At 39.1% G+C, this 15,772-nt stretch overlaps 1 protein-coding gene across 4 annotated transcripts in view; it reads right to left on the reverse strand.

Annotated features, from left to right (window-relative positions):
• Positions 1 to 15,772, reverse strand: part of ARHGAP15 (Rho GTPase activating protein 15) — a 332,079-nt gene that overhangs the window by 15,483 nt on the left and 300,824 nt on the right. For all 4 annotated transcript variants that reach the window (XM_068687083.1, XM_068687081.1, XM_068687084.1 and 1 more), the window contains one exon: positions 8,875 to 8,980. In XM_068687083.1, coding sequence (XP_068543184.1) covers positions 8,875 to 8,980 — 106 coding nt within the window. The remainder of the gene's footprint in view (positions 1 to 8,874; positions 8,981 to 15,772) is intronic.

Consider the following 15,772-nt stretch of genomic DNA (forward strand, 5'->3'; position numbering starts at 1 on the left):
TGTTGCCGGGGTCACACCTTCTCCTGGACTCTAGGAGAGGTGGCACAGCAGCAGAAGGCCATAATTCAGGGCAGAAGATGTCTGCAAACAGCAACTAATCAGTCATAGGAACAGCAAAGTCATAGGCACTTTGCTTTAGCTCAGGTTTCAGGAGTAATTAATATGTCTGATATACACAGCTTTAAATGGTGCTAATGGCTGTGCTCAGGCCCTTGATAAACCACCAAACTAGACTGCTCACCCCCTTTTAATTTGATTTTCCCCCCTTCCTTTTAAAAGTAAAATGACATTTTTTTCACAGCCTGAAATAATTGTTTGAGCAGAGATACTGGTTTAACTCATTATGAATTATTAGTGGAAAAGTGGGTCTCAGAAGTATGTTACATCTGAAATATTTTTCGTCACTTGAACATGTGCCGTCCAGAACTGGCCCTATTCTACCAGGCACTGGGAACAAACACTTCACATTCACAGATGCTCCTAATTTGGTGTGGTTTGGAGTGTAATTTAGATCAAACGTATCCATGTAAATGAGTCAGGGTTTCTTAATTAGGTGCCTCTAAAGAAAAAACTTGGACCACATCAGTAGGTGTGGGTGTGGTGCCCACAGTACTGGAATCTTTCTATAGATGAAGCTTAGTTTTGTTCAGGCACACTGTAGGTTTTTCTTTCATTTTTTCTTTTTCTTTTTTTTTTTTCTTTCTTTTTTTTTTTTTTTTTCTAAAGCACAATAATAAATCTGCAGATGGCATAGACATAAAGACGCTACTTCAGAGGAGCTGTCTAAAACACTGTCTCTTTGGCAAATGCCTTAAAGTAGGTCATTCTGCTGTGATTTAGGTTTATATTTCATTGCCAGCTTTTTGTTCCCATTACAAGTAGGGTGCATTCCAGTCCACAGATTTGCTCTTCATTTTTTTTTCAGATTGGCTTTTATTTACAAGAATTTGTAGATCTTCATAAGAAAATGGCCAATATGCTGTCAGAAGTACTAATCATGCACTTGACCACAAAAAGAGATGTATGAAGGTGATAACCTGGAAATGTTAGAATGTAAAATAGCATTCTCTGAGAGCAAAAAATGTATTGATTCTCTTAACACAGTGATTGAAATGATTGTTGCATCTTTTCCAATGTGTGAAAAATGATTTGGTCTAATGTCATTTCAGAAGTCGCACAAAACAGAGGCATTCATTGCCCTAGTTGCTCAGGTATTTGCTTTTTCTGTTTATATATTTCCCACTGAAAAGCATGGTTTTTAATAGCTTATGAAAAAAGTAGAAATCAAATCATCAGGGTCTGTTTTCCCATCAAAGTGCTGGGGGATTTACATGCCAAACTCCCACTAGCCTTAATGAATTACCTGCATAAATTCCTTTTCAATCGATAGTAGAATAGATCCTATTGTGTTATATTAATTATTTTGCACAGAACACTGACATTTTGGCATTAAAGCCTTTTTTTTTTTTTTTTTTTAAGTTCCAATGAATATCTTAAGAAACTTCAAGCCTATTATTTATTTCACAGCTTTATTGTGAGAAAAATCCTGTATCTTTAGTTAGAAAAAAAAAATAAATGAAAAAGCACTGCAATTTACCCATTTATGACCTAGTTCTGGACATTAATGTGATAGGGCTCAATCTCTCAAAATAGAAAAATAAATAAATAAACACATAAATAAATAAATAAAAGGGGAGGGGGGTGAAAAAGCCCTTTTGTAATGAATTGAGCATTCTTAATTTTCAGCAACAAAAACCATTTGAGTTGAAAAGAACGCTCACCCCGAGCAATATTAAGAGGTTACAAAATCACATAAATTAACTCTGCCAGTGATATTTTGCTGAGGCTTGTGTGAGTGCAAACCAGAAGCAGGGCTCTCACATGGTCTTTATTAACCGAAGAGCACTTAGCAGTAACTGGCCTTCCCCGGGATGTGTTGTCCATATGCAGGCGTGCGCAGGGTGTGCATATGGCCAAACGCTGGGAGACGCGGAGGGGCTGGGGGGAGCTGCAAGGACGCGAAGAGTGGAAGTGAGAAGTGTTCACTCTGTAGTCATGGGCAAGTGCCCTACCCTCTTCATTCCTCACTTTCTCCGTCTACGCAACCGGGATAATAAAACTTACTGACCTGAAAAAGGAAGTTCTGAGATTTAATTAATGTTTGAAAAGCTTTTTGAGATCGTTTGATACTGAGTAATGTGGAGTGAACAATGGCAGCTCTTTGAAACAGGGGCTCTATCTCTCCGTATTTGTGTACTGCACCTAGCACAATGGTGCCGTACAGCCACAGAGTCAACCATATCATAAATATTTAAATTAAAACTATGTTAATTATTTTTATCGTTCTGTTATTTGCTGATACACCAGTGCAGTACATTTTGAAGCTTGGTAGCATTGAAAAGTACCAAGCGTAATTATTTGCCTGATTGTTATGAAAATCAGGGTTTATACTTTAAATACGGTTCGTGAAAATAGGAAGCACAGGTGAAAATGCACTTTTAAATCCTCATTATTCTTCTCTTTAAAGCCACTAAGCTGTAATGTACTCTTTAGGGAATGGGTGAACTTTGCAAACACTCTTATTCCAAGGGAAGGAGAAGGCATGACTGCAGAAACCTCTGCAGCAGACACCTTCCCACATGTGAACACAAAGAAAATGCATAAAGGTGCTCCAGGAAGACTGGATTTCATTTGTGCCTTTAATTCAATAATTGTTATTACTCCTGTCCTGTGCACACTGGGGCTTGGTGCACGTTTGCTTGTGTCACAAATTCACAAGGGGAGAGTTTAGTAGACCACTGTGCACTTCAGCAAAGAGAAATAGGCTTCTCTCTTCTCTTTTCCCCCAGAATGAACCCCAGGAAGCTGCAGTAAATGGGACAAGCATTGGCCTCAGTCCAGCCCTTTCTGAATCTTTCCTGTAGCTGAAACAGAGAAAAGCATGTGTGCAAGAGCATGTCTTAATATACATTTGCTCTTCTCAAGCTAGAAAGCGATCAATTTGCTTCATGTAGATCTTTAAATGCCAGTCGGGGTGCCTGAGTGCTACCCTGCCCTGGCCAGCCACCCCCTTGCTCTGCTGAGAGGACATTTCTCCTCTTCGCATTTCCAGTAGCTGCTCACTAAGTGTGTGAACAAGGCTCAGCTTTTCTCCCTGTTGCTGTCCTGTAGCTGAAGAGCAAGAGCAGTTCATGAGCTGTCTGACTCTAAAGAAAGATCCAATTCAGGACATAATTTCAGGAAACATTCCTTGCTTCTCATGCCTTCATTTAAGAACTTTGTAATTCTGCACATGCCTTAATCTGGGCATTTGTCTGGGAGCAAAATCTAAATGCCCATCGCACGCTTTGGGTCGTAGTCTCTCACAAATTCTTTGAGGTTCCCCACATAGAAATTTGTTGCATAGACCTTCCATTCTGGGTCTTGCTTTTTCTTTTAAATAGCTTTTAGCTGGTTTATTTATCTTCTATTTCTATTTAATATAAGGCTCGTACAGTTCTTAATGTAATCTGTTCTTCTGCCATGTGGAGGAAGGGTTCTCCCGAGCCTAGGTTTAACATATAAGGCTGCTTGAAACTGCTGATATGACACATAGTTTAGTAAGTGAAAATCACATATGTTTGCTACAGCTTTCCTCCACCAACTTAAAAAAAAAAAAAAAAAAAGTTTGCAGACATCCCCTGGTTAGCATTACTGGCTGCCATGCTGTAACTTTATTTTCTGATTTACCCACAGAACTCTGGGTACTGCTGCTGGACTTGTCATCACATTGTCATCGCTGCCTGGTGTGCAGGCTATTGTGGGCTTCTGTCTATGCATGGCTTTTTCTTTTTTTCCCCCAATCTTTAATAGGTAGAAATAAGTCTGTTTAGTTGCACGTAGCTTGCAAAAAAAGCCCGTGCTCTGCAGAATGAAGCTGCCATGCGTTGCAAGCTTTGAGGGATGTGTGTGCTTCAGTTTTTCAGCTGGGATGCTTTCTCTGGTCATGGAGCAACGGACACGGGGGGAAGACAGCTAAAGCATGAATCTTGGAATAGTTACTACTTTTCTTAGATAGTATATTGCAGTTAGTGGGTATATCTTGGATAATTAGCTGTAGTCTTGATGAGGAGCTTATTTGCAGCAAAGTGGATTCAAGCAGTTACGAGTGATGAATTCTGGGGGGAAGGCAGTCAGAAAGGAAATCACCATTTTCTCCCCAGAAGGGCAGAAAGCCCTGATGACATCTGAAAATGTCTTGCTGCACATGAAAAATGGAGCAAAACAAAAATGGAGCTTCTTGGATTCAAAGGTGAATCAAAAGGAATTGGCTTCTGCCTGGACAAGGCAGCCAGATAGGCCACAGTAACAGATCCACGTGATAGACCAAGAGGCAACTGCAGAGCTCCCCAGACAACTTGCCTGAAGTGCCTGCCAAGGAGGCAGATGCTGCTGCTGGAAGAATATCTTCCACAGTTGGGCATCTGGGTTCAGTGCTTTCCACGTAAGGGAGAGAGGCGGTAGCATCAGGCTGGCCCCGTCTTCCCGTTTAATTATTTCAACATCCATTTCATACTTTGGTAAATAACACGTATTATCCTGCTTTTGTGCAGGAAAATAATAAGCATGAGAGGGCCTTTTGCCTGCAGTGCATCCCCTTGCAGGGATGTCTACACGGATGGGTACGTGCAGACCCGAGCTTGGCTGCCCTGTGCTCCAGCCTGGTCAGATGTGAGACAGCTCGGGTCTGGGAGCCGCAGAGCTGCCTCGCGGTGGCACGGAGCTCAACCTAATAAGCAGAGCAGGCTGAGATTCATTAATTTAACATTAATAAGCACAGCTTATTAGCTCAGGCACAGCGCTGGATAATGCAGGCACACAGCTTCTGGAGCAGAGCTGTGGCCGCCCGCGCCAGCTCAGAGCATGGCGCAGGGGACACAGCCAGGGTGCCGGCAGCCTCCTCACCCCCACTGCCTCTTGCACTGGGGATGGGGAAAAAAAAGAAGATTTTGTGCTTCTGCAGAGGCCTCTGTTAAAAAAAAAAAAAAAAAAAAAAAAAAAAAACACACCACCACCACCAACAAAAAAAAACAAAACATACCAAAAAAGAAAAACCAAACCAAAACCAAAAAACAGAAACAAAACACCAAACCCTCCAGGTTTTTTTTTTGACTGTACTGCTGGCTTATGTCAAGTCTTTAATTCATTTTTTAATTCATAACCCCTTGTGCCTCAGTTTCCCAATGTGTGCATAACAGCTACCTGAAGATGCTGCTGTGAAAGCAGGTAAGGCACTGATCATAAAATAGGAAAAAGAGGGAAGTCCTCCTTCTGGCTTGCTTGGATTAGATTTGTGTGAGTGAATTATTGGCCACAAATACTGACTTATTGGGCAGGGATGGGTTGCTCTCTGTTCACATTTGTGCACAGAGCCAGAGCAAGGTTTCTGCATCATCTGATGGCCTGTGTGTGCCTGCAAAATGGGACCAGAAGGGTCTGTCACTTTTATCTGGTAACTGCGTTTAGCTCATTCGTAATAAGTAACAGGAGGGGCTGCAGTCCTGAGGAAGTGTGGCTCTGTTTTCACAAATCCATGCAACATAAACATATGGACTAATACAGCAGGTAAATGCTGTCTAAACATCCGCAGGTAGAACAGGCTGTTTTCTGTAGCCCTTTATTTGAGAAAATCCTTACTCATTTTTTGTATGTTTGTTTGTTTCCTTCTTTTATATATAAGATATAATATTTGTTCGAATAGCTCATCTTCAGGAAGAGGTATTAAAAACCTAATAGTTGGGCCCAATTATTTTCAGCCTGGATCCTAATAAAACATTTTGTTATGGTATTAGACGGAAAGAGGTATGCGGTATTTCTGTTCAGCCCCTTATTTTGTCTCTTCTGTTTATGTATCATATGATAGTAGGATAAATTTCGTGAAAAGATGAATAGGGGACTTTTTCCATCAGATGCAAAATACTTAAAAGAACAGGTACTGCAACCCCAGGCTTTGTGTTTAATCCCCCTCCTGTGGGCTTCATGCACTGCACTGCGACTTCTTGCAACTTCAGAGGGCTTGGTTCAAGAAAGATATATGGCACCGGTGTTAATCCCTGCTGCCAGGCCTTTCTCACAGACTCTCTCATCAGCTGCTTTGTCTGGGTTTCTAAAGAAGGACCCTTCTGAAGTGCATTTCACATCGTTACGTGTGCTTGATCTGGACCCGCTCCTGCAGCCCGAAGCACTGCGGTGGGACCACGGAACAGCCTGGCTGTACGCGGTGGTTTGGGATGAATGCAGCATTCTGGGAGAAGGCTGCTGAAGTCTCCAAGAGCAAATACAGAAACAGCAGTAATATGCCTGTAATGAAACCAGTCAATTTTTTTTTGTTTTTATTTTAAATATTTGGAGTCTTGAACTTGCCCTGGGCAAACTCGCTGGTTGAAGGCGGTGCCACAAGGTGCAGCTCTGTGGTGAGGCTGGCACACAGGGCACATTGGCCTCTTCTCCCTAGGAAAAGACTCCCTAGAAATCTCCTTAAAACTGATATAATTCTCCATTTTGTAATCTCTGCCAGATAATTTTGTTTCTTAGGTTAATTTAAACAAATGTGCATTGCCTTTAGTTTCATAATGTAAACATTTTGTGACTAATAACCATGTATGTATGCTTCTTTATTCTCTCTTATGGAGCCATGGGGCCATTCAGATTGGACCCTGGCTTCCCCACTGACAAGTCCAAGACAACATACCAGCTTTTCCCTGTTTCTTGGTGTTTACAGTATCTATTCTACTACTGCTTCCATACTGACAGAGCAAAGTCCTGTCCTTTCCTGGGGACGTGTTGGCGTGACACAGAAGGCCGACCTTCTTCAGATAGACTTAGAAGATTGCACCCGTAATGCTCAGACCTCCAAATGGCTTAAATATCACATCTTCCTGCCCTACATCACTCTGTGCCACTGTTTTGCATCCATATAACTCTGGCTTCACCATGCACTAGGTAAGGACACACACAGTTATTTATACAGTACAGCCATCCTCCCACCACTTCTACAGAGTTGTAGTCAATCCAGGTATTGCGAATATATGTATAGTGAAGTATTGCTATTTATTATCTGTATTTTTTCCCCAAAAAACACCAGTCCTGGTCCAGGTTTCTTTGTTGTTCTATACATACACAGCAGGAAACAATTGCTGTCCCAAACAGATTATGCTTTAAAAAGCCAAGGCAGACAAAAGAAGCATTATCATCATTTTGTAAACAAGGAACCAAGGCACAGAGAGATTAAATGATTTACCCAAGGTCACACCGAACATCCGGTCAAAGCCAAGAACAGAACCCAGGTCTCCAGAGTCTCAATCAAGTGATTTAACTATAAGATCAAAGACTTATTGTGTATACCTGATATCTTTCCCCTAAGACATGGTAACAAAACTTTCTTCAGGTTAGGATCAATGCCACATATGGTGCAGTAAATTTTGTATATGGCACAGGTCTTCTGACACTGTGTACCCACTTCTTGCACTCAGGTTCTTCCCAGGAAATAATTTCCCTTATTATTCCTCCATTGACAGTAATAAATTTTCATCTTTCTCTAGATAACCCACTAAAGGAGAGGATGCATGCACAGGGTACATCAGAGGAATATATAGAAAACTGTTTTTCTGCAAGGGCAAACTCAGTCCTTCTAGGGACTGTTTAAAATCTTTCCTTGCTTAATTAAATGGGGACATTCCCACAGCTATATGGACTTCATTCTGCCTTTTCAACTGGAAGCTGCACAACAAGATAAAGGATCTACATCTATTATGTGTACATGTCAGGAGAATGCAGCAGAAATGGTCAGTATAAAGGCATCATTCATTATAAGCTTGGAGTAGTCTTTTATTTGGAGTCATTATTATTCATTCATTATATCATTCCTGCGATGAAATACTTCTCTGTGTACAGGGACTGCATGGGGCCCTCAGTCCTGCCTAGCCCCTTCAATTTTAAGGGTTGTTTGGCTGAAAAGTGACTGTGGCAAAATGGCAGCAGTTATTCTCAACAGCAGGACAGCCAAGAGGGGAGGAACAGCACCCTAACCTTCATGTGCCCCGATCTTGTGGTCTGCCACTTCTGCACAGCAGCACAGCTCCAGGTTTGTTCCTGAGTGAGCACGTGGTCTATGTACTATTTAATGGTAATGCCACAAAACAGGAGAAGAAAACCCAAACTGAACGTAAGATTGTGGGTTGACTTTGTGGGCTGACACCTCTTACAAACTGAACTCGAGGAGTGTGGAAACCACAGAGGAATTATCAGGTGGATCTGCACAGTGTCGTTTCTCTGTCTCTGTTGTATCTCAGCAGCATTAGGAGAGCAGAGGTGCACTTCCAAGTCACACATCACTATTTTTTAGACATTCTGTGTCATCTTAAGCTTCCTCAGGAGGTACAAGAGCTCATAATGTATTTTCCTAGGTAAGTGTTTTTCTGTCACTACTTGCCTCAGCACATCATGAGAACCATAAAGCAAATTGAACATTACAGACCTGGATGGAGAAACATGGTGATCCAAAAGTCTGTGGCTGGAAAAAGTCAAACTTGCACACTGTAACATGCTCAATTTGCCATTTCAATACACCTGTTCATGGGTAATCCTGATGTGCCTAACTGCAGCAAAGAAAACAACTGTTCCATGTTCTAGCAGAGGAAAAATTTGGGCTTTCGCTTACAGACACTAATTTCTTGAGCAGAAATAGGATATGCATAGATGTCATAAATCATGCTTCATTTTGCCAAAGAATGTAATTATCTTTGGTATTTTGGATGACATTTGCAATAAGATTTGGACACCACACACACATTCCTTTTACAATTATCAATTATTTCATACTGGAGTTCTACTTACTTCTTTAGATGCTCGAAGAGGATTTTCATTGTGTCATAGTTTGGCCTAGGGAGCTTTTTTACCAGGGTCCTTATGGCTTTAATGCGAGTGGCATTGTCTGGGATTTCTAAAGGAAAAAAAAAAATAAAAAAGAGAGAAAAAAATACTTTAATACTTTTAGTGCTATATTAGGATATTACTTTGCACAGTACTCTACCTGGTATCTTAACAAGAAAAGCCATCATTAATACGTGGTTAAAAACAGAATGTATCATACCTTCAGTCTTAACAGAGAGCAAGAGTAACTTATAATGACGAAAAAAAAAAAATCTCTGATTCTTAAGGACACATTTTCTGGTTCACAGAACCATATTTTTATGCTTTTCATTTATTGTATTAGACCATTGAAATGTCATCCTAAGCTTTAAGACCCCTGAGTAGTAAGAGACCCATATCTTAAATGGAATTTCACTTTGGAATTATATTCATCCAATGATCCAACTTCTGTGCTGGATGCTCTTCCTATGTACTTCTTGTTGTCCTTTATTGTACATTGTACCCTACCAGACTGAGAATACAAAATGTTTTCCTTTTCTTTTTACTCATGTTTTCTGCTGATCAATTCTTTCAAAAAGCTATTTCAGTGCAGTTATTTTCTAATACCAAGTATTAGAAAATTACAGCTATAATTTCTGTAGGTAAAAATCTGTATTTCAAAGTTGCAATTAGTAATAAAAGAATGCAGAACTAAGGGCTTTAAACTGTCTTTTGAGGCGATAAGAACATTGCTATCCTTTTTGTTAAGATAAACCTTCCTGCTTTTGCATGATTCGTAGTTTTGGGGAAAAGGTTTGACTGATTTTTACGTTGATTTGTATAAGATGTTGCAACTAAAGCAAAATCATGTACAATTATGCTTTCATTTAGCTACAGATTAGATAAGGTGCCAGTAGGTCTGATGTAGGGAAAACATCTTGCTTGTTACATGCCCTAGATAACCTGAGAATTCTTTTCTGATCTTATAGTCTATGATATAATTATCACCTATTGTTCATTGTATAAGTTGCTTTTTAATATTCTTATTATCCTAGCACTACCTTAGGATTGAATCCCTGTAATTCAGTAGGTGCTACATAAGCATATATGGTGATTAGTGTCTTGATGCAAAGATTCCCACCCACTCCCGCAAAAATAAATAAATATAATAAAATAAAATAAAAATAAATAAAAATAAAAAATCAAGCAAAATTTTCCTACACTTGAACTGAATTTAAAAGCTAGAGTTATTAGTAAGACAGCATTCTTTCTTTCATGCAGATATACATAGATATTATCTATCATTAGAAGATTTATATGCATATATGAGAGACAAAAGCTCAAAGTAGTTAATGCATGAACTTTGCATGAGTATTATTTTCCAGTTAAAAAAAAATAAAAAATCTTTCACATGGATTTAGTTTATAGAAAGTTGTGCAATTGACAGTAGTTGTGATGAAGTTACACACAAATTAAGAGTACAATGTCTGTGTATTTTACTTTTGCTCTGGTTTGACATATAAAGAGCCTCAACTTCTGAACAGCAGAAGTCCCCACAGTCTTGAAATCCAGTCATCCCTTGATTTTTCTGCCACAAGCCATTAGTACTGGTTATTTTTGTCCTATGGAGGATCTGTCCAAAACTGAAACTACAAATGAAAATGACTTGAAATGTGCAGAGGTGAATTTATTGTAAGAAACAAAGACAAATTCTGATGGCTATTTACTTGTGTGGCATGGCGTGTGCACATGCTGTGATATTACCAGACAAGTTATATTTAGATTGGGGCTACCCTGGCTGTTGCTGACTGCAACTTTTCAAATAAAGCTACTCAACTTATTTTTTTTTATTTTTATTTTTTTTCATTCATGAAAGTTCAATGGACCTCAGTAGACTGAAACACCAATGTTGGGAAAAACTCAGCAGAAGGTAATCATAGGATCATAGACCCATAGAATGATGGCTTGGCTTGGAAGGGACCTTAAAGCCCATCCAGTTCCACCTCCAGTGCCATGGGTGGGGATGTCACCCACTAGACCAGGTCACTGTTTGTCCATTACAGACTAATTGTGTGGAAATTTAACACAGTAAAAGTTTATCATGCTCTTTTGAAGGAAGTGTCTGCTCACTGTTGCAATTAACAAAGATATCAGCTTGGTAATTACCTTCCCAACAGAATCTCATTAGATATAATTGTCAAATAAATAAATAAAAAGTATTAATTTATGAAGAAATTATTTAGTGAAAAAATGCCAGGGATATGTAACTTCATTTTAGGGCCCAATATACCAAAGCCACAGGTACTGACAGAGAGGAGAAGAGAGGTTTAGCTAGGTGCTAAAGTACAAAATCCACAGAAATCTCACATAAAATTATTTTGTGAATCAGCTTATTTGTTAATTGTTAGTCTATTGTAAAAGAAGAAAAACAGGCAACATGTGGTAACTTTAGTCAGCATTTCTGAACTGGGAATGATAAACACCTCTGCCTGGCTCTGGCATTTATCAGTACTGAGATATTATTACCACATCGAGTCACAGCATGGTTACTGTTATCATCAAAAAAAAAAAAAAAAAGAGCCAGCTAATCTTAATGGTTTGTAAAGCCGTTACCTGCACTGGTCTGACATTTATCATGATCATTTTACCACATGAGTCCTACATTGCAAAGGTATTTTATCTGGAAGGGACATCACTATGAATTATTATTTGCAGCTAGGTAGAAAATTGTATGTTGTAGATACCTTTTCTCATTATAAATCACAGTCACATTTCACCATTTCCCACACAAAGCTGCTGAGCCCAGGCTTTTTGCCATAACACTTATTCTCGCTCCCTTTTATAGTTCCATGAAAATATTGGGTACTCTTTCATTAAAATGGTTGATACTGTTGTGTTGTTGTTGTTTTGTTTTTCTCTCTCTCTTTTTTTTTTTTTTTTTTTTTTTTTAAAAAAAAGCTATATACAGTTGATTTTCTTCTAGTATAAAAGAATTTCATTTGAGAAAGTGAAAAGGATAAACTGTTCATTTTTTTATTAAAGATTACTCTCACTTCAGTTTTAGTGGCTGGGCTTGTCTTTACTCTTGACCTTGTTGATGGAATATTTAACAGATCAGATGCAAGATCTTATGTTTCAGTTGCAATACCTATGCATTTGCTTTCCTTCTGTAAAGCCTTGAGTCCCAATTTCATAGAAATTTTCTCCTTTCAGATTCCTAAGCAGGAATATTTTTTTTATTTATTTATTTTTTTTTTTCCTGAGGTTGTCTCTTTACCATGCTCAAATGGAGGGAGAAAATCTTTAAACATGGGTTTGTATAAATAGCCATGGAGAAGGTATCGCCCTCTGTGCTGTGTTCTGAAGCCTAGCACTGCGCAGTGCAAAGACAGGAAAACACTACGAACAGCTCTTAAATTTCCCTGCTATGACTGGGAAATGGAAGAAACCAATTCTGATAAAGTGAAATAATAGTATATTTCATCATGCTCTTTTATTGTGAAAATTGATGAAAATTTCTGGAGAAGATTCCTATTTTGGAAAGTTAGACTTTCTTTCCCTGTGAAGATTTCAAAAGGAAAAATTTAGTCATAATCACATTTATAAAAGGAAGAATGAGAGGACATTTAATCCTTTTTGCATTTTCAGGCAAAATATGAAAGATGTAGGTGATAATTTCAGCAGATCAGGATACTCTGAAGTGAATCGCAGATGGTATTCTATGTAATATTTTCATAGAATGTATATTTAGAATTTGGGTTACTGTCTTTAAAAATAGGGCTGGCTCCCTTTAACAGCGCAACACAGTGGAGATGCTCTCTTGTTTACATTTAAATGAAGAATGCATTGAAAAAACACTTAATATTATATAAGCGCTTTTGCAAATGAGCTTTGGATAAACATTTGAGCATAGAAGAAAACATGATGTGTCTGTAACATTAACAGTGGCTGGGTAAAAATGAATGAAGAAAGTAACCTTTAGCACTCATGTCCATAAAGAATACTTAAGCAAATCCCACTGAATCTTTCTTTTAATCATTAATTTTAAATGGACGTAGATGTTTACAACAAGCCACTTTGTTTCAGAACAGGAAGTCCAAGGTTTATCTCCAATAACTCACGTTAGCTCGGAAGGGATGTATGTCTCTAACCTGACATGCATTCATTATTTTGTAAGGTACTGGAGGCTGACCCGTGACCCTCCTCAGACCTGCTGCATTATTCATGTCTGACTTACTTTGTATAGTTTTACTATAGTTCCCATTTCCCTTTACCAGGCATTTCAGCTGCTTGTGCATGTTTAGTGTTAAATGGCATTTATGGCTCACATTAATGCCTAATTTTATCACGACCCATGGTTTCTTTTTATGCTGTCAAGCCTCACATCTGAACTGCTGAAAAAAACAATGATTTATGATTCTGCATAAAATATCAAACTATTGATCTCTCACCTAATCTATTTTTGGTCTTAATAGTATGATTTTCTTGTTTTCTTACACGGCTCTTCTCACCTTGTTTTGCATTTTTGGATAAGATTTCTGCTGTGGTTAAAACGTCATACACTGTTGCTACAGCAAAAAGCTGTCTGCCAAGAGTTTCTCCAACATTTCACGACTGATTCAGCTACCGAGAAAAAGACAGGCCTTGTTTGGGGCTTTTTTTGGTTTCTTTCTTTCTTTCTTTCTCTCTCTTTCTCTCTTTTATTTTTTTAATCGGAACTGAGTGGGTTAGGTGGATTTTCGAGTGCTAATGAAATTGTGAGACTTATGGCGCTGGCTACAGCCAGCCGTAGTGTGGGCAGACGCTCTGTGAGCTTCCCCACTGTGCTGCTGTGCAAGCATCCCCGCTGTTATGTTTGCTATAGTTTTAATGTCTGTGAAAAATTCCTGATGCAACTAAATTATGTTCTGCCCTCTTGTTTGTATAAATAAACACCCGACTTAGCCAATTCATCTCGCTTCTGCCCATTTTAGAAGCTGGCCCTGCCACACAATGCTTAACCCTAGTCCTTGATAGCTTTGGTGTTATCAGGAAATGAAAATTTACTTAAAAGACAGTGCACTTTGGGCTTGATTTTTTATTTTATTTTATTTAGGGGTGTCAACTGCCCCAAAGTCTGCTTTCATTTGCTAAGTCTTCATATTCTGGAAGTCATGCTGGGTAAAATACACGGATATTTATGTTCATATATATGTATATGCGTATATATAAATTATCCGTATCACTTTCAATGTCAGGATATTTTAATGCTACTCTATGCAACATAAAAGTCCCAATTTTAATCACTTGCAGCACACTGGCAATTGTCTCGTGAAGATACATTGTAAAATATTTTCTTGCTTTAAAAAAAAATCTATAAAAAGTATTCAAACTAACTAATGTTTGCTATAAGGAAAATAACCAATTTGTGATCCAAATTGATTTTACTTTTGATTAATGCCTCAGAACTAGATGTTGCAAAAGAAAATGAGAATTGCATGAGACCTCTCTATATGGGCAATTGATAAATTCATCCTATGCCATATAAAGTGGAGTTTGCAATGAATATTCATACAACTTTTGCAATCCATTAGCAAGACCCAGGACAATGAGTCTGCAACTCAGTCCCATTTAACAAAAATATATGTGGAATTAATGGGAAAAAGCAGCACTTAAAAAAGTTAAACTTTAATGGATCAAACTCCAGGTGCTGGAGTTTGAGGGAAATAACCAATAATAGTCATTTTTTACATATTTGATGGGACTGATTATGCAATGTGCAACTCTAAATGGCTTATAGCACATTGTAGCATGGTTCCATCCCATTGGCTACAGTAGGGTGCAGGCAGATGGATGACAGTGACAAGGAGAGAAGTGCTTTTGCTTAGCCGTGCGTTAAGATGCCATCCAGAAGCTCTGTGCACTGCAGACACTTCATTAGGATGCCAGGATAATGGTAAACTACCACTCAGAGTGACACCCCATTTCCTGCTTACTGAGCTCTCCAACCTCGGCAGATGTCAACAATCTCACAGTGCTACAGAGCAGACCTAACTTTCCAGGCACTTTGACTCCAATTTTTTTCCCTTAACAGTGCCATACATTACATGCAATATGTAACAGCAAGTACCAAACAGAAAACAAAATTTGCTGCCCTAATTATAACAAAGCGGCATCTGACTTAGGTACTGCATGCCCGGCGTACATACAACCAGTTAGGCAGCATAAAAGAGGAATGATCTTTGTCAGTCAATTTTTGGGGGTTAATTAGACTTAGGACTTTGATGGCTAATGGCTCGTCTGATCCCAACTGGAATGATCGTGCTTCGCTGCTAACTTCTACCAAGCGTCGGAAAAAATGTGCCGAGCTCTTTCCTGGTATTTCGCCGTGCGTGGGGTTTTCTGAACAGAAAGAGCAGACTTGAGCATCTGGCCGGTGTGATATTTTCTCTGCAAATGCACAACTCGAGGCCGTAACGCACCTCCCCAGCAGCAGTTAGAGCCAGCAGAGAGACGGCACTGCGATGCTTAACCTGCGCTCCTTTCCAGGGAAACACAAATAGTTGCTCACACTTTTAAAAATTGCCTTCGGATACACAAACAGCAGCTGTAAGGTCACAAATCCTAATTTAATTTAATTTCTTGAACCGATTGGGGTGTCTTTATGTATTTTGAAATTGGGAACCCTGTTTATTTTATATGCAGGTTTTTTCCTTCCCTTCTTTTGGCAATGGGTGCTCTGCAAAAGGTGCCCATCCCTATCACAGTGATGGCTGATCACTACTTTGGCTACACAGAAGGGTGGAAACATGGCAGGGCACCACGCTGAGGATGGGTTTTGGTAGGGGTCCCTTGGCCCTCACCTCTGCCTGTTGGGGACCTGGCAATAATCAGCAATTCAGGA

Source organism: Anas acuta, chromosome 6, assembly GCF_963932015.1.
Source record: "Anas acuta chromosome 6, bAnaAcu1.1, whole genome shotgun sequence".
Taxonomy (NCBI): Eukaryota; Metazoa; Chordata; class Aves; order Anseriformes; family Anatidae; genus Anas; species Anas acuta.